Source organism: Octopus sinensis, linkage group LG27 (genome assembly GCF_006345805.1).
Source record: "Octopus sinensis linkage group LG27, ASM634580v1, whole genome shotgun sequence".
Taxonomy (NCBI): Eukaryota; Metazoa; Mollusca; class Cephalopoda; order Octopoda; family Octopodidae; genus Octopus; species Octopus sinensis.
Genome location: NC_043023.1, coordinates 12,300,942 through 12,325,834, shown reverse-complemented (window position 1 = coordinate 12,325,834; position 24,893 = coordinate 12,300,942). Strand labels below are relative to the sequence as shown.

The following is a 24,893-nucleotide window of genomic DNA, read 5'->3' as shown; positions in this document are numbered from 1 at the left end:
TATTTTGATTGACTTTCATCAATTAAAGGAAGACCATATATTTCTGAGGCACATTCATCAACGACAAACGATAAAAAAATATTTCTTCTACGATGGAATTAAGACCAACATTTTTGTTGTCTTTGCTGTTTGGAATGTAGAGAAGGTGATTCCTTGGTTAATTAAGCTTGGATAAATTTACAAAAGTTTTAACTGTTTACATCTGCCATTTTAGATGTTAAGCAAGAACACAGATGAAAGAAACACAGTGTTAAATTATTCTCTGAAAATACTGACACAACTGGACACAGATATATTCATAGAATTGAAAAAATCATTATCATTGTGTTACGTATGAGAAATTAGTATCTCATAATGAATGATTTAAGAAAACCAAACAAACCTGATTCAGGTGAGAGGCCATATCACTGTGATATCTGTGGTAACACATTCACTGAAGAAAGAGTCTTGACCAAACACAAATGTGTTGATACAGGAGAGAAACCACATCACTGTGATGTCTGTGGTAAATCATTCTCTCAAAGTAGTTCTTTGACTAGGCACGTACGTACACATACAGGAGAAAAACCATATCATTGTGATATCTGTGGTGAATCATTTTCTGAAAGTGGCCACATGACTATGCACAGGTGTACTCATACAGGTGAGAAGCCATATCATTGCAATATCTGTGGTCAATCATTCTCTCAAAGTAGTGACTTGTTTAGACACAAACGTACACATACGGGAGAAAAACCATATCATTGTGACATCTGTGGTAAATCATTCTCTAAAAATAGTCAGTTGACTATTCACGTACGTACACATACAGGAGAGAAGCCATATCATTGTGATATTTGTGGTAAGTCATTCACTGAAAATAGTCATTTGACTCGTCACATACGTATTCATACTGGAGAAAAACCATATCATTGTGATATCTGTGGTAAATCATTCTCTCGTAGTGGCCACTTGTCTGATCATAAACGCATTCATACAGGGGAAAAACCATATCATTGTGATATCTGTGATAAATCATTCTCTAGAAGTAGTCATCTGACTCGTCACAAACATATTCATACTGGAGAAAAACCATATCATTGTGATATCTGTGGTAAATCATTCTCTCGTAGTAGCCACTTGTCTGATCATAAACGCATTCATACAGGGGAAAATTCATATCATTGTGATATCTGTGGTGAATCATTTTCTCATAATAGCTCTTTAACTTATCACAAACATGTTCATACAGGTGAGAAGCCATATCATTGTAACATCTGTGAAAAATCTTTCTCTCTAAATAGTACCTTGACTGAACACAAGCGTATTCATACAGGAGAGAAGCCATATCATTGTGATATTTGTGGTAAATCATTCTCTCGAAGTGATGTCTTGTTTAGACACAAACGTACACATACAGGAGAAAAACCATATCATTGTGACATCTGTGGTAAATCATTCACTGAAAATAGTCATTTGACTAGTCACATACGTATTCATACTGGGGAAAGACCATATCATTGTGATATCTGTGGTAAATCATTCTCTCGTAGTGGCCACTTGTCTGATCATAAACGCATTCATACAGGGGAAAAACCATATCATTGTTATATCTGTGGTGAATCATTTTCTCATAATAGCTCTTTAACTTCTCACAAACGTGTTCATACAGGTGAGAAGCCATATCATTGTGATATCTGTGGTGAATCATTTTCTCATAATAGATATTTAACTTATCACAAACATCTTCATACAGGTGAGAAGCCATATCGTTGTAACATCTGTGGTAAATCTTTCTTCCTAAATAGTAACTTAACAATACACAAACGCATTCATACAGGTGAGAAGCCATATCATTGCAATATCTGTGGTAAATCATTCTCTCAAAAAGGCCACTTAAGTACACATGTGAGTATTCATACACAGGTGTAACAGTATCAATATCAAAATTTATTAAAACATGACAAGCTTGATATTATCAACTTCAGTTTCCTGGATGTCAACATGAAATTCATGAATCACAACTTCAATATCATTTATATATTTAAATATATCAACACAGAGATGACTTTGATTTCTGAAGATGATTGTGCTGGATTTTTGAGGAATTTGTTATGAGAGAATAAAGGAATGGGAATAAGGAATAAAAGTTTTAAGTGACATTGATTTTGTCTTTGTTGTGTTTTCATCATCATCATCCTCTAACATCCATTTTTAGCATCCGTCTTCTATGCAGGCTTTGATGGGAAAGTGTGACATGAGCTGGCAAGCTAGAGTGCTGCTCCACGTTCCTGTCAGATTGGGCTTGGTTGCTTTGGCTCTCTGCCCTTAACCCTTTCAATACCAACCCATGTGAAACCACCTCTGGCTCTGTAGTACAAATGTCTTGTTTTCATAAATTTTGAATTAAAATCTTCCCCCAAATCTTACTCATAATTTATGTTCCTAACACTAGCTTAATGATAATGAAGTTATTTTACTAAATTCTTTGTTATATTTAAAATTAATTGAAGGAAACACAGAGCATCTCAAAATAAATATGGTAATGAAAGGGTTAAGATACATGGCGCAATTTATAAATATTCCTGTTCAAGAATCATAACAGTATCAAACAAGTAGTAGCGCTTTCAGTTGTGTATTTAATTTGATATATGTTCTTGTGTGAACATGATATCAGTCTGACAACTAAAATAATAGAAATCTTGTATTTTGAGTATTTTTTTTTATATGAGGCAGAAGCATGGACTCCCTTCTACGAAGAAATAGAAAAACTGAAATTTTTTCGAATGTGGTGTTTGGAGCACAACATATGCAACAAAATGGCAAGATAAGACATTAAATGTAAAAATTTTAGTAAAATGTGATATGTCCAGTATCCAAGGCATACGGATGAGAATTCAGTGCAGATGGGTAGGAGATGTTTTCCAAAGACGAAATGATCGCATTCCAAAAATTCTTCTGTAAGGCCAACAAGTGGCAGCGAAAGACATTTCCTTACATATACGGATAAGTTTAAGCAATAAATAAAATCTCTACAGCTTGATGTGATATCCTGGGAAAGCCATTGCCTAGATCCATCTGTATGGTGTAAAATGTGTTGATGAAAAAGAAGAATAGCAGACCTATATCCTGTAACCAACAGACACATTCGCTCAATCCTTTGCACAATCAAAGTCATGAATGTCCCCATATTGACTTCATAGCAAAATCCATTTCTGGACTCAAATTACATTCACGCATTCATTGCAAATAGATGCAGCGGTCTCATCGTTGCGGGTTCGAATCTCAGACTTGGCGATGTGTTTGTGTGTTTATGAGTGAAACACCTAAGCTCCATGCGGCCCCGGCAGAAGGTAATGGCAAACTTCTGCTGACTCTTTCGCCACAACTTTCTCTCACTCTTTCCTCCTGCATCTTGCAGCTCACCTGCGACGGACCGGCGTCCTGTCCAGGTGGGGAACCTATATGCCAAGGAAACCGGGAAACTGGCCCTTATGAGCCAGGCATGGCTCGAGAAGGAACATACATACAGCTCTTCTAAGTGTTTTGACTTTTTGTTTCTATTACTCTCCTAAGTCTTCTCCTTCAAATATAAACATTGAAACCATCTTGAGTGACTGCCATACACACACACATATTTATAATGATGACACAGATGGGCTGAGGTCTATTATTGTTGCTTCAGATATGTGTGGGACATTGCCACATATGTACACATACAGGAGAGAAGCCATATCATTGCAATATCTGTTGTAAATCATTCTCTCGAAGTGGTGACAGACGACTTATAGACAGGAATTTCACTGAGCAAGGAAGGGAATTCCGATTAGTCACAAGGGAGGGCCGAGAATTCAGATGGCCATTTGTGTTCACCCCAAACGTGTGCAGTTGATGAGAGCGGAATAAACAACAGGTGCAGGAGTGGCTGTGTGGTAAGTAGCTTGTTTACCAAACACATGATTCTGGGTTCAGTCCCACTGGGTGGCACCTTGGGCAAGTGTCTTCTACTATAGCCTCGGGCCGACCAGAGACTTGTGAGTGGATTTGGTAGACGGAAACTGAAAGAAGCCTGTTGTATATGTGTGTGTATATATAGATATATATATACCAACCACATGGTTCCGGGTTCAGTCCCACTGCGTGGCACCTTGGGCAAGTGTCTTCTACTATAGCCTCGGGCCGACCAAAGCCTTGGTAGTGGATTTGGTAAACGGAAACTGAAAGAAGCTCATCATATGTATATGTATATAAGTGTTTGTCCCCCTAGCATTGCTTGACAACCGATGCTGGTGTGTTTACGTCCCCGTTACGTAGCGGTTCGCCAAAAGGAGACCGATAAAATAAGTACTGGGCTTACAAGAACGATAAGTCCCGGGTAGAGTTGCTCAATGGAGGCGGTGCTCCAGCATGGCCGCAACCAAATGACTGAAAAGAGTAACACTTTTGTTCCTGGTTAATTTAACGTATATATTTCTTTACTGCCCACAAGGGGCTAAACATACAGGGAACAAAGGGATTAAGTCGATTACATTGACCCCAGTGCGAAACTGGTACTTTATTTGTTGATCCGGAAAGGATGAAAAGCAAAGTCGACCTCGGCAGAATTTGAACTCAGAATGTAACGACAGACGAAATACCTATTTCTTTATTACCCTCCAGGGGCTAAACACAGAGGGGACAAACAAGGACACACATAGGTATTAAGTCGATTACATTGACCCCAGTGTGAAACTGGAAATTAATTTATCGATCCTGAAAGGATGAAAGGCAAAATCTACCTTGGCGTAATGTGAACTCAGAACATAGCGGCAGATGAAATACCGCTAAGCATTTCGCCCAGTGTGCTAACGAGTCCGCCAGCTCGCTGCTTTTTTAAATTTTACGCATAGCCTAAGGTTCAGGTTCAGTGGTTAGAGCTTACGATCATGAGGTTGTGAGTTCAAATCCCAGACCGGGTTGCGTGTTGTGTTCTTGAGCAAGACACTTTATTTCACGTTGCTCCAGTTCACTCAGCTGTAGAAATGAGCTGCAATGTCACAAGGGCCAGGCTGTATCGGACCTTTTTCCTTTTCCTTAGATAACACTGGTGGCGTGGAGACTGGGGGGGGGGCGGTATGCATGGACGACTGCTGGTCTTCCATAAACAACCTTGCCCAGACTTGTGCCTGGGAGGCTAACTTTCTAGGTGCAATCCCATGGTCTGTGTCGTGACCGAAGGGGTCTCAAGGTTCACAACATGGTGAGAGATAGAAAGGGTGGGTCATGATGAGTACTCCAGATAACGTCTCAGTGGATAGAATGCCACATCACATGTGGGATATTCAAAGTGTAATTAGCTTTCATGACAACAAAGCAGGGGGCGGCCCCACAGCACTGTTTATATTTCAAAGGAAGCATCCTCACCCCAACTGAATGGATGGTTATAAAACAATAGGGGAACAGTCATCGTTAATCGTCTGGAGGCCATTCAGCGACATGCAACCAAGAGAATACCCTCCATCAGGCATTTGCCATATTCTGAACGCCTTACTTCCCTGGGCAAGGATACATTGAATCTCCGATGTCTGGCAGCTGACTTGGCAGACACTCATAAATTATTAACCACTAAAAATAACTCTGAGCACCTTTTCAAACTCCATCCGTCTAACACCCGTGGACATGTTTATAAAGTCAGAAAACAGCACAGCTCCCATGACTTTTGGAAACATTTTAGAATACCCTCCATCAGGCATTTGCCATATTCTGAACGCCTTACTTCCCTGAACATGGATGCATTAAATCTCCAACGTCTGGAGCTGACTTGGCAGACACCCATAAAATTACTAACCATCTTACTAACAATAACTCTGAGCACCTTTTCAAACTCCACCCGTCTAACACCCGTGGACATATATACAAACTGAGAAAACAGCACAGCTCCCATGTCTTTCGGAAACATTTTTTCACGCTGTGAGTTGCTGAAGCATGGAAAATACCTTAAGCTAAGACTTATGGTATTATATTACTCATTGATGTGTACTGTTTTGTTCTTTATTATTCTGTTTGATCTGGATGTTCCTAAATAATTAGTTAATAAATTATATGAACTGGTATTATCTGGAAGTTGATGATTGATAGAAATCTACTCCTTCATTTTCTTATTTTGTATTATGAATTTGAGGTAAAACATTTTACCTTTGCCCATATAATACATGAATTAATTGCATTGCAATTCTTAGCATTTATGTATTAGCCTTTCTGGGTACTTTACTGGCAGTATATTGGATAAATGATATCCCATAGTGGGTTACACTCATAACCCCTATCTCACTTTATATATCAAATTAAATACACAACTGAAAGCGCTACAACTTGTTACATGCTGTTACGATACTTGAACAGGAATATTTATAAAATGCGCCATGTATCTTAAGAGCATATAACGAAAGAAACCAAGCCAAACCCACATTTGACTGATATTTGTCCTCATCTTGTTCACACAACATTTCAGCTGATATATTCTCTAGCATTCATCAGGTGTATTGGGGAAGTTTTGAACCTGGGTTCTCATTCCTAAGGTATTTCCCCAAGACACCTGATGAAGGCTGGAGAGTATACCAGTTGAAATACTGTGTTAACAACAAGATGAGGACAAATATCAGTCTAAAGTAAATAATGTACATAATTCCTAATCTCTCAAATATAGAACGACACAATCCAGGTCTGACTGGAACCTGGAGAAGCACTCTGACTTGCCAGCACCTGTCACACTTTCCCATCCATGCCTGCATAGAAAATGGATGGTAAAGGATGATGAAGGTGATGATGATCAAAACACAACAAAGACAAAATCAATGTCACTTAAAACTTTTATTCCTTATTCCCATTCCTTTATTCTCTCATAACAAATTCCTCAAAAATCCAGCACAATCCCCTTCAGAAATCAAAGTCATCTCTGTGTTGATATATTTAGTTATATAAATGATATGATGAAAATTTTAAACTTCGTAACCTGGTAGAATGTGTTTATAAAACATCTTGTTCTCTTGGCTTTATTGAGAAAATTCTATAGTTTGTAAGATATTTGTTGTTTTTCTTCAATTTCTGCAATTTCAACCAACCAATGACGTCTATTGAGGTGAAAACGATTTATGCCGTAACATTTTCTGGCGGTGACATATGAAAGTGTCCCTGTTACATATTATATATTCGTTTAAGAATTGTAAATAAACCCAAAGAGACCACTCTGAGAGAATGACTCACCACAGATATCACAATGATATGGTTTCTCTCCTGTATGTGTAGCTTTGTGTTTAGTCAAGTCACCACTTTGAGAGTGGATGAGGATGAGGATGGTGATGATGAAAACACAAAGACAAACTCAATGTCTCTTAAATCTTATTCATTTTCCCCTTTCCTGCATTCTTTCGTAAGAAATTCCTCAAAAATCCAGCACCATCTTCTTCACAAATCATCACTGTTTTAATATATTTAGACACATACATGATACTGAGGTTCATATTCATGAATTTCATATTGACAGCGATGGAATTGAAGTTGATAACATCAAGCTTGAAGAGGAATAAGCCCTGTCTTTTAGCAGACAAAATATTTATAATTGTTGTCCTGTTGTAATAAATTTTGATATTGATATTGTTACACATGTGTACTTAAGTGGCGCTTTTGAGAGAATGACTCACCACAGACATCACAATGATATGGTTTCTCTCCTGTATGAATACGTCTGTGACTAGTCAATTCACTACTTCGAGAGAAACATTTACCACAGATATTACAATGATATGGTTTCTCTCCCATATGTGTACGTTTGTGTCTAACAACGTCAATTCTGTAAGAAAAGGATTTTCCACAGATATTACAGTGATAAGGCTTCTCTCCTGTATGAATATGTTTGTGACTAGTTAAAGTGGTACTATGAGAAAATGATTTACCACAGATATCACAATGATATGGTTTTTTCCCCTGTATGAATACGTTTGTGAGTGGCCAACTGACTCCTTCGAGAGAATGATTTACCACAGATATCACAATGATATGGCTTCTCCCCTGTATGAATACGCTTGTGAATAGTTAAACTGCAATTTTCAGAGAATGATTTCCCACAGACATCACAGTGATGTGGTTTCTCACCTGTATGTGTATGTTTGTGTTTAGTCAAGTTAGTATTCAGAGAGAAAGATTTACCACAAATATCACAGTGATATGCTTTGTCTCCAGCATGAATATGTTTGTGACGGGTCATTACTATTTTCAGAGAATGATTTACCACAAATATCACAATGATATGGCTTCTCTCCTGTATGTGTATGTACGTGAATAGTCAAGGAACCACTTTGAGAGAATGATTTACCACAGATATCACAGTGATGTGGTTTCTCTCCTGTATCAATGCATTTGTGTTTGGTTAAGACTCTTTCTTCAGTGAATGTTTTACCACAGATATCACAGTGATATGGTCTCTCACCTGAATTAGTTTTCTTTGGTTTTCTTAAATTATTCATTATAAGATAATAATTTCTCATTCATATCACAATGATAATGATTTTTTCAATTCTATGAATATATCTGTGTTCAGTTGTGTCAGTATTTTGAGAGAATAATTTAACACTGTGTTTCTTTCATCTGTGTTCTTGCTTAACATCTAAAATGGCAGATGTAAACAGTTTAAACTTTTGTAAATTTATCCAAGCTTAATTAACCAAGCAATCACCTTCTCTACATTCCAAACAGCAAAGACAACAAAAATGTTGCTCTTAATTCCATCGTAGAAGAAATATTTTCATATCATTTGTCATTGATGTATAGATGAATGTGCCTCAGAAATATATGGTCTTCCTTTAATTGATGAAAGTCAATCAAAATATCAGAGGCATGTCTAAATGAAGAGATTTCTTTAACGTCAACATGATGTGATATTCTGAAATAGAAAAAGAAGCAGTGAGATAAAGAGAATCGTTAAACATGGTAATTCAACATTGCAAATCTTTTTTCTTCAATTTTAACCAATCAATGACGCCTATTGAGGTGAAAATTTGAAAAAAGTTGAAGGGAGGTTCCTGACAGAAAGGGACAAAGAAAAGTCAGTAGAGCCATCTATTGGAAAACTGAAGAAAGAAAATCATGTAAAGGGAAATAACCTCTACAACACTTCAATCTCGCTTCTTTTAAATTCTCAATTAAGGTGCTTAATTACTGATTCGCTGACTCGTTCCTTATTTGTGAATACGGTAAGTTGATAAAGATTTCCTTTAAGGCTGTAAAGGTGATACTATTACTACTACTACTACTAATAATAATAATGATGTGAATAACAGAATTCTGTGAACCTCTCGATGTTACAGTAATTATTTTTCGAAGCGGGAACCTGACAATAATTAAGAAAATATAATTTGCTCGTCTTAATTAATAAATTCCAAACTGAAATGTTGATCTGTTGTTTAGGAAAACCTATTATCAATTGTTACGTGTGATATAAAGGAAATTAATTGGTAAAATGCAAATAAAATAGTGTAATTAATTAATTAGTAAAATGAGGGGAAACCGATTGACGAATACCATATTAATACTAATGATGATGTAGGTTAGAAATTTTGCCGAGGTCTGCAGTGTTTGAGGGGATAGCGAAGTTGGATATATGGAACCCAGTATTTGCCGAAAAGGATGAAAGGCAAAGTCGATCTCGGCCGTATTTGCAGTCAGGAGTTTCCTTCGTTTCGGGGTCGCTATAATAATAATAATAATATATTTCTTTACTACCCACAAGGGGCTAAACACAGAGTGGACAAACAAGGACAGACAGACGGATTAAGTCGATTACATCGACCCCAGTGCGTAACTGGTACTTAATTTATCGACCACGAAAGGATGAAAGGCAAAGTCGACCTCGGCGAATTTGAACCCAGAACGTAACGGCAGACGAAAAACGGCTACGCATTTCGCCCGGCGTGCTAACGTTTCTGCCAGTTCGCCGCCTTAGCCTATCATAATAATAATAATAGTGTTGATGAGAATAATCTTTTGTACTTTAGACACGAGTTCAGAAAATTGGCGGAAGAATCGGACGTCGCTTCCATGGAACAATGTGCGCTAATGTTTCTTGTTTGTTTTTACCTCGAAAGGATGAAAGCCAAATTCTACCTGGATGGGATTTGAACTTTTAGAGAGTAGACGGACGAAATGCTGTTATGCATTTTGTTCGGCATGTGAACGATTCTGCTAGTATAACGTATTATTGCATATGTATTGGGTTGTCCGGAAAGTTCGTGCCGACTTTTGAAGGAAAGACAAAGGTCAATAAATACTTGCCAATACATTTTTAATCAACCAAATATGAACCGTTTTGTTGCACAATGCGTCTCCATCTTTCCTTTAACTTGAAAATACCCTCTTCCCAGAATTGAGGTGGTTTCATGCCAAAGAAAACAGGTAAGAATTTAGAGAAATGTGGAAACGCTTCATCTATATACAGAATGTTGTGAAAGTTTCAAAGCCTCAATGGAATCTGACCCCTGAAAACATAGACATTAAATGGATGACAGTGTTGATGTTGTAAGATTTGCAATGTTGAATTACTATGTTGTTTAATCATTCTCTTTATCTCACTGCTTCTTTTTTTCTACTTCAGAATATCACATCATGTTGACGTTAAAGAAATCTCTTCATTTAAACATGCCTCTGATATTTTGATTGACTTTCATCAATTAATGGAAGGCCATATATTCATAAGGCACATTCATCAACGCATCAACGACAAACGATAAGAAAATATTTCTTCTACGATGGAATTAAGAGCAACATTCTTATTGTCTTCACTGTTTCGAATGTAGGGAAGGTGATTGCTTGGTTAATTAAGCTTGGATAAATTTACAAAAGTTTTAACTGTTTACATCTGCCATTTTAGATGTTCAGCAAGAACACAGATGAAAGAAACACAGTGTTAAATTATTCTCTGAAAATACTGACACAACTGAACACAAATACATTCATAGAAATGAAAAAATCATTATCATTGTGATACGTATGAGAAATTAATATCTTATAATGAATGATTTAAGAAAACCAAACAAACCTGATTCAGGTGAGAGGCCATATCACTGTGATGTCTGTGGTAAATCATTTACTGAAGAAAGAGCCTTGACCAAACACAAATGCATTGATACAGGAGAGAAACCACATCACTGTGATGTCTGTGGTAAATCATTCTCTCAAAGTGGTTCCTTGACTATTCATGTACGTACACATACAGGAGAGAAGCCATATCATTGCAATACTTGTGGTAAATCATTCTCTCAAAATGGTGACTTTTTTAGACACAAACGTACACATACAGGAGAAAGACCATATCATTGTGACATCTGTGGTAAATCATTTTCTGAAAGTGGTCACTTGACTAGGCACAAACGAATTCATCCTGGGGATAGACCATATCAGTGTGATACCTGTGGTGAATCATTTTATCATAATAGTTCTTTAACTAGTCACAAACATATTCATATAGGTGCAAAGCCATATCATTGTGATATCTCTAAATCTTTCACTCTAAATAGTAACTTGACTAAACACAAACTTACACACAAAGGAGAGAAAGCTTATCATTGTAATATCTGTGGTAAATCATTTTCTAAAAACTGCCACTTGACTAGCCACAAACGTATTCATACAGGGGAAAAACCATATCAGTGTGATATCTGTGGCAAATCATTTTCTAAAAACTCCCATTTGACTAGTCACAAACGTATTCATACAGGGGAAAAACCATATCAGTGTGATATCTGTGGCAAATCATTTTCTGAAAATAGCACCTTAACTTGTCACAAACGTACGCATACAGGAGAAAAGCCATATCATTGTGATATCTGTGGTATATCTTTGTCTTCTAGTAAGTTGACTAGTCACAAACGTATTCATACTGGGGAAAAACCATATCATTGTGATATTTGTGATAAATCATTCTCTCACAAAGGCGATTTAACTCGTCACAAACGCATTCATACAGGAGAGAAGCCATATCATTGTGACATCTGTGGTAAATGTTTCTCTCAAAGTGGTGATTTGACTAAACACAAACTTACACATACAGGAGAGAAAGCATATCATTGTGATATTTGTGGAAAATCATTCTCTCAAAGTGGTGGTTTGTCTAAACATACACTTACACATACAGAAGAGAAAGGATATCATTGTGACATCTGTGGTAAATCATTCTCTGTAAGTAGTAACTTGGCTAGTCACAAACGCATTCATACTGGGGAGAAACCATATCAGTGTGATATCTGTGGTAAATCATTTTCTGCAAAAAGTTACTTGACTAGTCACAAACGTACACATACAGGAGAGAAGCCATATCATTGTAACATCTGTGGTAAATGTTTCTCTCGAAGTGATACCTTAACTAAACACAAAGCTACGCATACAGGAGTGAAAGCTTATCACTGTGATATCTGTGGTAAATCATTCTCTAGAAATTATCAGTTGACTAGTCACAAATGCATTCATACTGGGGAAAAAACCATGTCATTGTGATATCTGTAGTGAATCATTTTCTCAAAATAACATTTTATCTAGTCACAAACATACACATACAGGAGACAAAGCATATCATTGTAATATCTGCGGTAAATCATTCTCTAGAAATAGTAACTTGATCAGTCACAAACACATATAAATGTGATATCTGTGATAAATCATTTTCTCAAAAAATCAATCTATTTAATCACAAACTTATTCATATAGGAGACATGCCATATTGTAATATCTGTGGTAAATCATTCTCTCAAAAAAGCCACTTAAGTACACATGTGAGTATTCATACACAAGTGTAACTGTATCAGTATCAAAATTTATTAAAACAGGACAACAATTATGAATATTTTGTCTGTTAAAAGACAGGGTTTATTCCTCTTCAAGCTTGACATTATCAACTTCAGTTTCTTGGATGTCAACATGAAATTCATGAATCACAACTTCAATATCATTTATATATCTAAATATATCAACACAGAGATGACTTTGATTTCTGAAGAGGATTGTGCTGGATTTTTGAGGAATTTGTTATGAGAGAATAAAGGAATGGGAATAAGGAATAAAAGTTTTGAGTGACATTGATTTTGTCTTTGTTGTGCTTTCATCATCATCTTTTAACATCCATTTTGTATTCTGGTTTGGGTGGGAAAGTGTGACATGAGCTGGCAAGCCAGAGTGCTGCTCCATGTTTCGATCAGATACGGCTTGGTTTCTTTGGCTGTATGCCCTTAAAATATATGATGCATTTTATAAATATTCCTGTTCAAGCATCATAATAGCATGAAACTAGTAGCAGCTCTTTTGGTTACTCTTTTACTTGTTTCAGTCATTTGACTGTGACCATGCTGGAGCACTGCCTTTAGTCGAGCAAATCGACCCCAGGGCTTATTCTTTGTAAGCCTAGTACTTATTCTATCAGTCTCTTTTGCCAAACCGCTAAGTTATGGGGACATAAACACACCAGCATCGGTTGTGAAGTAATGTTGGGGGGACAAACACCGACACACAAACATATACACACACACATGTATATATACGACGAGATTCTTTCAGTTTCCGTCTACCAAATCCACTCACAAGGCTTTGGTCGGCCTGAGGCTAAAGAAGAAGACACTTGCCCAAGGTGCCACGCAGTGGGACTGAACCCAGAACCATGTGGTTGGTAAGCAAGCTGCTTACCACACAGCCACTCCCACGCCTATGTTGTGTATATAATTTGGTATATATATGTAGCCTGCCCACTTATGCGTTCCTTTCCTTCTTGGGACACGAAACTCCACTTGTGAAGACCTGTTGAGGCAAGTGAAAATCAAAATCGTAATCTATCAACATCAATGGAATTTGTAGCTGTGATACCAGTGCCGGTGACACGTAAGAGAACCATCTAACGTGACCGTAGCCAGCGCCGCCTTGACTCTTCTGTGCCGGTGGCACGTAAAAAGCACCATGTGGCTGTTGCCATCTTCGCCTGGTCTCTGTGCCGGTGGCACGTAAAAAGCACCATGTGGCCATTGCCATCTTCGTCTGGTCTCTGTGCCGGTGGCACGTAAAAAGCACCCACTACACTCATGGAGTGGTTGGCGTTAGGATGGGCATCCAGCCGTAGAAACATTGCCAGCTCAGACTGGGCCTGGTGCAGCCTTCTGGCTTCCCAGACCCCAGCTGAACCGTCCAACCCATGCTAGCATGGGTTGGACGGTTCAACTAGGGTCTGGGAAGCCAGAAGGCTGCACCAGGCCCAGTCTGATCTGGCAATGTTTCTACGGCTGGATGCCCTTCCTAACACCAACCACTCCGTGAGTGCTTTTACGTGCCAGACAAGGCTGGCAAACGGCCAAGATTGGATGGTGCTTTTTACGTTGCACTGGCACAAGGCCAGTCTGGGTGGCGCTGGCAATGGCCACATTCGGATGGTTTTCTTATGTACCACCAGCACTGGTATTTGTAAGTGAATAGAAGTCTTGTATTTTGAGCATATTTCTGTATGGGGCAAAAGCATGGACTCCCTTCTACAGAGAATTTTAAAAAATTAGAAGTTTTCACGTGTGGCAAGATATGATATTTAATGTCATAATCTAAGGAAAATATGATATGTCCAGCATCCAAAGCATGCTGATGAGAATTCAGTGTAGATGGGTAGGACATGTTTTTTTAAAATTAAGACATTGGAAAGTCAAGTACAGTTGCTGGAGATTACTTAAAGGGTGGCTGAATATCATGAAGGAGTGGTTGGGGAACGCGGTCCGTAGCCTCAAAACGCCAGGTGTGGTCGGCATTTGTGAAAGATGCAGCATTGAGGATGAATGAAGCCAGCTCAACCGACCCCGGGTGAACACTGTCTCGAGACAAGAAGGGAACCTAAGGGGTGTTCGCTGATGTACTGTGTTGTGATTTAGGTTGCATTTAGATTTTTGGTAAAATATAAAGGTATGAAAAAAGTGGTGGTTGCATGTACCTAGGGCCTCATTATATTTATTTAGTAGTATGAAAAAGTTGTATTGTAATAATTTCCACGTAACTAAACACTTTTAAACTTCGTATACTGGTAGAATGTGTTTATAAAACATCTTTTTCTCTTGGTTTTATTGAGAAAATTCTATAGTTTGTAAGATATTTGTTGTTCTTTTTCTTAAATTTCTGCAATTTCAAACAATCACTGACGTCTATTGAGGTGAAAACATTCTGTGCCGTATGAATATGTCCCTTGTTTAAGAAACAGATTGGGTTTATTTACATTTCTGAAGAAAAAAGATACCCTTTCCCCCACCTAGGGGATGACAGTGTTGATGTTGTAAGATTTGCAATGTTTAATTACTATGTCGTTTAACGAATCTCGTTATCTCACTGCTTCTTTTTCTATTTCAGAATATCACATCATGTTGACGTAAAAGTAATTTCTTCGTTCATATGTGCGTCGGATATTTTTGTTGGCTTTCGTCAACTAAAAGAAGACCATATATTTCTAAAACACATTCATCAATACATCAAACTCTTTATATAAATAAAATCTTCGACAAATGATGGGAGAGTATTTCTTCAGGACAATGGAATTAACAGCAACATTTACTGGTCTTCGTTATCTGGAATGTAGAGGAGATGATCAATTTACAGGTTAATTAAGCTTGGATAACATTATGAAAGGGTTAACAGTTTACACCTTCTGTAAAATCACTGATGAAAGAAACACAGCATTAGATTATTCTTTGACAATTGTGACACAACTGAACACAAACACTCTCATAGAAATGAAATAAACACTATCAATGTGATATGTATGACAAATTATCCTCTCATGATGAATCATTTAAATAAACCAAAAAACCCTGATGCAGGAGAGAGACCATATCACTCTTATATCCATGGTAAATCATTTTCTGAAAATGATGTTTTAACTAGTCACAAGCATCTTCATACAGGAGAGAAGCCATATCATTGTGACATCTGTGGTAAATCGTTTTCTGATAATAGTCAGTTGGTTATTCACAAATGTATTCATACTGGCGAAAAACCATATCAGTGCGATATCTGTGGTAAATCATTTTCTCAGCTTGGCAATTTAACTTATCGCAAGTAAGGGTAGGACAGTGTGACATGAATGCTGCTCCGTGTTCCAGTCAGATTTGGCTTTATGCCCTTAACATACATGGCGTATTTTATAAATATGCCTGTTCAAGTATTGTTGTAGTATGAAATGAATAGTAGCTCTTTCTGTTGTGGATTTCATTCGATATATATATATATATAGGCGCAGGAGTGGCTGTGTGGTAAGTAGCTTGTTTACCACCACATGGTTCCGGGTTCAGTCCCACTGTGTGGCATCTTGGGCAAGTGTCTTCTACTATAGCCTCAGGCTGACCAAAGCCTTGTGAGTGGATTTGGTAGACGGAAACTGAAGAAGCCCCTTGTATATATATATATGTGTGTGTTTGTCCCCCTACATTGCTTGACAACCGATGCTGGTGTGTTTATGTCCCTGTTACTTAGCGGTTCGGCAAAACAGACCGATAGAATAAGTACTGGGCTTACAAAAAAGAATAAGTCCCAGGGTCAAGTTGCTCGATTAAATGCATTGCTCCAGCATGGCCACAGTCAAATGACTGAAACAAGTAAAAGAGTATATATATATATATGTGTGTGTGTGTGTGTGAACCCAATTTATACCTTTCTTCTATTTTGTTTTTGACCATATTTCTGTAGGGGGCAGAAGTATGGACTCCCTTCTACAGAGAAAAAAATAATACTCAAAACTTGGTGTGTGCGCAATGTATGCAACAAAATGGTAAGTTAAGGCATCAAATGTAAAAATCCTAGGCACATGTGGTATGTCCAGCATCCAAAGCATGTTGATGAAAATTCAGTGCAGATGGGTAGGACATGTTTTACAAGTGAAAAGTGATCGCATTCCAAAAATTCTTCTGTAAGGCCAACTAGTAGCAGGATATCATGGCAGAGGAAGACCTGTCTTTAGGTGTAAGGATAAGCTGAAGCCATAAAGAAAATCTATGCAGCTTGATTTGACCGATAGAATAAATACTAGGCTTCCAAAGAATAAGTCCTGGGGTCTATTTCCTCGACTAAAGGCGGTGCACCAGCATGGCCGCAGTCAAATGACTGAAACAAGTAAAAGAGTATATATATGTACATGCTGACGGAGCACGACATCAAACGTTCTGCAGTAGGTCTCAAGATGAACCGCATGAAAACGAAGTTCATGTGGTCAGACCATGTACCAACAGGTCGAATGGTGATTGGCAGTGATGAAATAGAGGATGTAAAGGAATATGTGTGGTGGGGGGAAGGGTATTTTTTTTTTCATAGTAATTCAACATTGCAAATCTTACAACATCAACACTGTCATTCATTTAATATCTATGTTTGCATGATCAGAATCCATTAAGGCATTGAAACTCTTACAACATTCTGTATATAAAACACACATTTATAGGATCTTTTCAGTTTGAACAGCAGTTTTTTCTAGCGGTGTCATATGAAATTGTCACCCATAATTATGACCCTAGTATCGATCTATTGCATTTCAATCTGTTTTAGTGTTAGGGGGGGGAAGGGTGTCTTTTTTTTCTTCAGAAATGTAAATAAACCCAATCTGTTTCTTAAACGAGGGACATATTCATATGGCACAGAATGTTTTTTACCTTAACAGATGTCATTGATTGGTTGAAATTGAGGAAATTGAAGAAAAAGAACAACAAATATCTTACAAACTATAGAATTTTCTCAATAAAGCTAAGAGAAAAAGATGTTTTATAAACACATTCTACCAGTATACGAAGTTTAAAAGTGTTTAGTTACGTGGAAATTATTTTTAAAAACTGCTGTTCAAACCAAAAACATCCCAAATATCTTACAAACTATAGAATTTTCTCAATAAAGCCAAGAGAAAAAGATGATTTATAAACACATTCTACCAGTATACTAAGTCTAAGTGTTTAGTTACGTGGAAATTATTTTTAAAAACTGCCGTTCAAACGGAAATGACCCCTTTATTGATTAGTGAATATTTGAAAAAAAAATTCAAATGTTTGGAAGGAACCCAGAGGAAGATAATTGGGAAAAGAAAACTACTGGAATGAATGTAGCGCCATGATGTGGAAAATCGGGGAAATAGAATCGTTCAAAGGGGAATAACTTTTACAGCAGGGGAAAATTTAATTGTGAATGGTGATTTAGTTTCGGGCACTAACCCGTAAGAATACGGTAAGTTAACAACGATCTGTGTTAAGGCTGTAATGATAATATATGTATATTAGAAGTATAATTTCCTATTTGATATTCGTGAAATAATTAGAGATCGAACAAGTTTATTTTAAGAAAGAATTTCATAATTATAAGTGGATCACACTATGAACAATGACTGAAAAGTCAGGGAAAATGTTTGAGTTATTTTGAATCGAGTTTCGCCCTGGACATATTTGAGAATTGTTCAACAATCCACGGCGAGAACACAAAGCAATACAAGTCGCTGGATCTGAGAAAGATCGAACCAGTATCGTTGTTGTATGGCTTTCATTGAATATATGATGATGTGTATTTCGCTGCAAATATTACAGCATCAACACAGTTTTATTGTGAATTACAACGAAATACATTTCGTTTTCAGATTTGGTTTGCAAGATTCTTTATATGAGTTCGTGTTGAAGCATGTTCTATTGTGTCTGGGGAGAGTCATTTTCTTTTTGTGTCTTATAATCTAATACAAGTAGATGGATCTGAGAAAGATCGAACCAATGTCGTAATTCTATGGCTTTAATTGATTATTTGATGATCTGTATTTCGTTGTTTGGGGAGAGTCATTTTCTTTTTGTGCCTTAAAATCTAACACACTCACCGGTAAAATTTCCACTTATTTCTTATTTTCATTTTCCGTTTGAAAAGGTTGCAAGATGCAACGGAAATTTTAGAAAAATAGAAATAAGAAATAAGTGGAAATTTTTCCCGGTGAGTGTGTTAGGCACAAAAAAAGAAAATGACTCTCCCCAGACACCACAGAATATGCTTCAACACACGAACTAATATAAAGAATCTTGCAAACCAAATCCGAAAACGAAATGTATTTCGTTGTAATTCACAATAAAACAGTGTTGATGTAATATTTGCAATGTTGAATTACTATGTTATCTGATGATCTGGAAGTATTTCGTTGGAATTCACAATAAAACGAAGAACAGCAGGGTGTCCCCCCAAGACATGCTAATCGAGATGAAATGAAATTTAAACAGCATTCTTTCGACAAAATCAAAACATTTCACTTCGGGTGTTTCCGTGGAAGCAAACGACTCTCCCCAGACACAACAGAATATGCTTCAACACACGAACTAATATAAAGAATCTTGCAAACCAAATCCGAAAACGAAATGTATTTCGTTGTAATTCACAAAACGGGGAGCTGCAGGGTGTCCCCACAAGACATGCTAATCGAGATTAAATGAAATTTAAACTAAAACAAAATCGATTTTACGATCGTCAAATAAGAAATGACCGATAATAATGTTGTGTGGGAAAATATATTTCCTCCTCTTTGATAATTACTTCCAAATTTAAAAGTTAATCTGTTAATTATGAAAGCGTCTTTTAGACTTATATGTAATATGAATTTATTTAATTGAAATTCCGCCGAGGTCTACTTTGCCTTTCATCCTTTCGGGGTCGATTAAATAAGTACCAGTTACGCACTGGGGTCAATATAATCGACTTAATCCGTTTGTTTGTCCCCTCTATGTTTAGACCCTTGTGGGTAGTAAAGAAATAGGTATTTCGCCCATCGCTATATTCTGAGTTCAAATTCGGACGAAGTCGACTTTGCCTTTCATCCTTTCGGGGTCGATTAAATAAGTACCATTTACGCACTGGGGTCGATATACTCGACTTAATCCGTTTGTCTGTCCTTGTTTAGCCCCTTGTGGGTAGTAAAGAAATAGGTATTTCGCCCGTCGCTACGTTCTGAGTTCAAATTCGGACGAAGTCGACTTTGCCTTTCATCCTTTCGGGGTCGATTAAATAATTACCATTTACGCACTGGGGTCGATATACTCGACTTAATCCGTTTGTGTGTCCTTGTTTGCCCCCTCTATGTTTAGCCCCTTGTGGGTAGTAAAGAAATAGGTATTTCGCCCGTCGCTATGTTCTGAGCACAAATTCGGACGAAGTCGACTTTGTCTTTCATCCTTTCGGGGTCGATTAAATAAGTACCAGTTACGCACTGTGATCGATATAATCGACTTAATCCGTTTGTGTGTCCTTGTTTGATTTAAACTAAATCAAATTTGATTTTACGCCCGTCAAATACAAAAGGACCAAAAATAATATTGAATGGGAAAATATATTTCCTCATGCCTTATAATTACTTCCAAATTTAAAAGTCGATCTGTTAATTAAGAAAGCCTCTTTTACACTGTTACATAAATTTGTAAGATTTCCTTTTAGGCAGTCAAAATAATCCTTTGTAATACAGACACAGGGCCCGCCATGTGGGGAAGGGGGATTGTCGATTATATCGAACCTAGTTCTCAACTTGGGTACTATTTAAGAAGAGTGGACCCGGTGCACGCACTCACGCATCCGCGCTAGCTAGTCGTAACTAGTCGATCCTTACTTTGTGCTTTATTTACTGTTTAAAACAAAATTATTTACTTTGTTTAACAAAAATTATTTCCTTTGTGTAAAAAAAATTAGTCGTGACTAGTCGATCCTACAACGACGACCTAGTAAAGTAAATAAAACGCAAAATAAATAATTTTTTACACGAAGTAAATAATTTTTGGGATCTTTTCGGTTTGAACGGCAGTTTGTAACATAATTTCTAGGTAACTAAAAAATTCTAAACTTCGTATACTGGTAGAATATGTTTATAGAACATCTTTTTCTCTTGGCATTTTTGAGAAAATTCTATAGTTTGTAAGATATTTGTTGTTTTTTTCTTCAATTTCTGCAATTTCAACCAATCAATGACGTCTGTTGAGAGCTAAAAAACGTATATTTATGTGTGTGTATATATATATATATATGTATATATATGTATACACATACATGTATGTATATGTATATTTGTATACATACATATATATGTATACATACATATGTATATATATATACATACATATATATATATATATATATGTACATACATATGTATATGTATATATGTATATATATATATGTATATACATACATATATATGTATATATATGTGTGTGTATACATATATATATATATATATATACATACAATATTAGATATATACACAAGAGTACTACATGAGTACCTATGTTGCTAAAAAATAGAAGTAAAAAAAAATATGTATATGTGTAAGACATGCTAGCATGGAAAGCAGACGTTAAACGATGATGATGATGATGCTATATATATATATATATAATATATATATATATATATATATATATGTATATATATATGTGTGTGTGTGTGTACATACAGATATATAATATATGTGTGTGTGTGTGTGTGTATATATATATATATAAAATATATACATACAATATTAGAGATGTACATATATACACAAGGGTACTCTATGAGTACCTATATCGCTAGAAAATCAAAGTAAAAAAATACTTCTTTACCACCAAACAGTCACATATCTATGACAGACATGATAAGAAAAAATATCAGCGAACGATGATAATGTCTTACCTCCACTGGGTCAGAACAAGTAAAATCTACCTCAATTTACTCTGAACCATGCAAGCTTTGAAAAATCTCCATGGAAACTATGAGTACGCTGTTGTTGTTGTTGTTGTAGTAGTAGTAGTAGTAGTAGTAGCAGCAGCAGTAGTAGTAGTAGTAGTAGTAGTAGTAGTAATAATAACGGTAGTAGTAGTAGTAGTAATAATAACAGTAGTAGTAGTAATAGTAGTAGCAGCAGCAGTAGTAGTAGTAGTAATAATAACAGTAGTAGTAGTAATAGTAGTAGCAGCAGCAGTAGTAGTAATAGTAGTCGTAGTAGTAGTAGTGTTAGTAGTAGTAGTAGCAGCAGCAATAGTAGTAGTAGTAGTAGTTGCTGTGTTGAATTACAGTTTTCTTCAGTTTCTGAAAGTTTTCTTGTGTTTTTCAGAATATCCCACCCTGTTGACATAAAAGAAATTTCTTACATCCGATGTGTTCTCAACATTCATTGAGCAAAGGAAGACGATATATTTATAAGGAGCGTTCGTCAATACATCGACCTCTTTATATAAAGAATATCTATGACAAACCATAGTGAAATATTTCTTCTGTAAAATGGAATTAACAGCGACAATTTGAAATCTTTGCTGTCTGGAATATAGAGGAGATGATCCCTTTACCGGTTAATTAAGCTTGGATATCTTTACAAAGGAGTTGACAATTTACATCTGCTGTTTTAGATAATAATTAACATCACAGATGAAAGAAACATAGCATGGAATTATTCCTTGAAAATAGCGGCTCAACTGGACACAAACTTATTCATAGAAACGAAAAAACACTATCATTGTGATATGTATGACAAATTCTTCTCCCGTAATGAATAATTTAACTAAACCAAAAAACCCTGATACAGGTGAGATGCCATATCACTGTATTACCTGTGGTAAATCATTCTCTCAAAAGATTTACTTGACTAAACACAAGCGTACACATACAGGTGAGAAGCCCTATCATTGTGATATCTGTGGTCAATCATTTTCCGAATCTTGTAACTTGAAAACACACAAGCGTGTCCATACAGGTGAGAAGCCATATCACTGTGATATTTGTGGTAAATCTTTCTCTGTCAGGTGTAGCTTAACTACACACAAGCATACACATTCAGAGGAGAAGCCGTACCATTGTGATATCTGTGGTAAATCATTCGTTAAAAATAGTAATTTGAGTACTCACAGATTCAGTCATACAGGGCTAAAACCATACCACTGTGATATCTGTGGTAAATCATTCTCTGTCAGGTTTAGCTTAACGATACACAAATATACACATACAGGAGAGAGGCCATACCATTGTGATATCTGTGGTAACTCCTTCTCTGAAAGACATTCCTTAACTAAGCACAGGCGTACACATACAGGAGAAAAGCCATATCAATGTGATATCTGTAGTAAATCCTTCTCTGTTAAATTTCACTTAACTAGACACAAACATACACATACAGGAGACAAGCCATACCTTTGCGATATCTGTGGCAAATCATTTTCTCAAAATGGTAGTTTGACGACTCACAAGTTCATTCATACAGGGCAGAAACCATATCCATGTGATATCTGTGGTAAATCATTCACTGAAAGATCTTCCTTGACTAAACATGGACGTACACATACAGGAGAGAAACCATATCAGTGTGATATCTGCGGTAAAAGATTTTCCTACACTGGTCATATGAAAACGCATAAACGTATTCATACAGGTGAGAAGCCATATCATTGTGATACCTGTGGTAAATCATTCTCAGAAAGACCTTCCTTAACTAAACACAGCCGTACACATACGGGAGAGAAGCCATATCAGTGTGATATCTGTGGTAAACAATTATGTGATGCTAGTTATTTGAAAAGGCACAAACGTATTCATACAGGTGAGAAGCCGTATCAGTGTGATATCTGTGGTAAATCATTTTCTCAAAATAGTATCATAAATAAACACAGACGTACTCATACAGGAGAGAAGCCATATCAGTGTGATATCTGTGGTAAATCATTCTCCTGTAATAGTCACTTGACTAACCACAAGCGTGTCCATACAGGAGAGCGGCCATATCACTGTGACACCTGTGGTAAGTCATTTCCTCAAACCAGTGCCTTGACTAGACACAAACGGACACATACAAGAGAGAAGCCACATCACTGTGATACCTGTGGTGAATCGTTTCTGCATATGAGTGCCTTGGCTAGACACAAACAGGTACATATAGAAGAGAAGCCATAACACTGCAATATCTCTCTCTCTTTTACTTGTTTCAGTCATTTCACTGTGGCCATGCTGGAGCACCGCTTTTAATCAAGCGACTCGACACCGGGACTTATTCTTTGTAAGCCTAGTACTCATTCTGTCGGTCTGTTTTGCCGAACCGCTAAGTTTACTCTTTTACTTGTTTCAGTCATTTGACTGTGGCCATGCTGGAGCACCGCCTTTAATCGAGCAAATCGACCCCAGGACTTATTCATTGTAAGCCTAGTACTCATTCTATCGGTCTGTTTTGCCGAACCGCTAAGTGACGCGGACGTAAACACACCAGCATCGATTGTCAAGCAATGCTAGGGGGACAAACACAGGCACACAAACATACATGCACACATATATATATATATATATACATATGTACGACGGGCTTCTTTCAGTTTCCGTCTACCAAATCCACTCAGAAGGCTTTGGTCGGCCCGAGGCTATAGTAGAAGATACCTGCCCAAGGTGCCATGCAGTGGGACTGAACCCGGAACAATGTGGTTGGTTAGCAAGCTACTTACCACACAGCCACTCCTGCACCATTGTTTATTACAATTTTATTACATCAATAATTAAGACTATTTTGTCTGCTAAAAGACAAGGTTTTTTTTTTCCCTTCATCAGCTTTAATACTGTCACTATGAACCTGAAGTTGTCATCATCTGTAAACATATCGACTCTGAGATAACTTGATTACTGAATATGCCTGTTTTGGGATTTTGAAGAATTTGTTAATAAAGAATAATGAATAAAAAGTTAGACTGTAACCATTTTGTTTTGTTGTGACTGGGGAGAGTCAATTTCTTTTTCTGCCTTATAAAATTACTGGTAAAATTTCCACTTATTTCTTATTTTTATTTTCCTAAAGTTTTCGTTGCATCATGCAATCTTCTCAATAGCCTTGACTCTGTCCGTTATTTACACAGCGTCCCTTTTTGTTTGTGCGCATGTGTGTGGGT

The 24,893-nt window shown here is 36.8% G+C and overlaps 4 protein-coding genes across 7 annotated transcripts in view; 1 reads left to right on the top strand and 3 right to left on the bottom strand.

Moving 5' to 3' along the window:
* LOC118768081 (zinc finger protein 271-like) overlaps positions 1-8,221 on the bottom strand; it is a 20,080-nt gene extending 11,859 nt beyond the window's left edge. Inside the window, exon 1 of the mRNA XM_036513882.1 lies at positions 8,110-8,221. Within this exon, the coding sequence (XP_036369775.1) occupies positions 8,110-8,221 (112 nt within the window). The remainder of the gene's footprint in view (positions 1-8,109) is intronic.
* The window catches only part of LOC115225160 (zinc finger protein OZF-like), a 328,337-nt gene that overhangs the window by 87,404 nt on the left and 216,040 nt on the right, over positions 1-24,893 (bottom strand). The gene's annotated exons all lie outside the window — the stretch shown is intronic.
* Positions 11,038-24,893, bottom strand: part of LOC115225463 — a 35,764-nt gene continuing 21,908 nt past the window's right edge. For 3 of the 4 annotated variants that reach the window (XR_005004047.1, XR_005004049.1, XR_005004050.1), the window contains exon 6: positions 21,359-21,374. The gene's annotated coding sequence lies outside the window, so the exon portion shown is untranslated. Of the gene's footprint in view, positions 11,048-21,358; positions 21,375-24,893 lie in introns of those variants that run through there. The other variant, XR_005004048.1, reaches the window with a different exon arrangement.
* Positions 11,653-24,047, top strand: LOC115225460 (zinc finger protein 665-like; the record flags this gene model as incomplete). Its single annotated transcript, XM_036514269.1, has 2 exons — positions 11,653-11,839; positions 22,589-24,047. Coding segments are annotated over 2 exons (1,515 nt in total), but the record flags the coding sequence as incomplete, so codon positions are not given.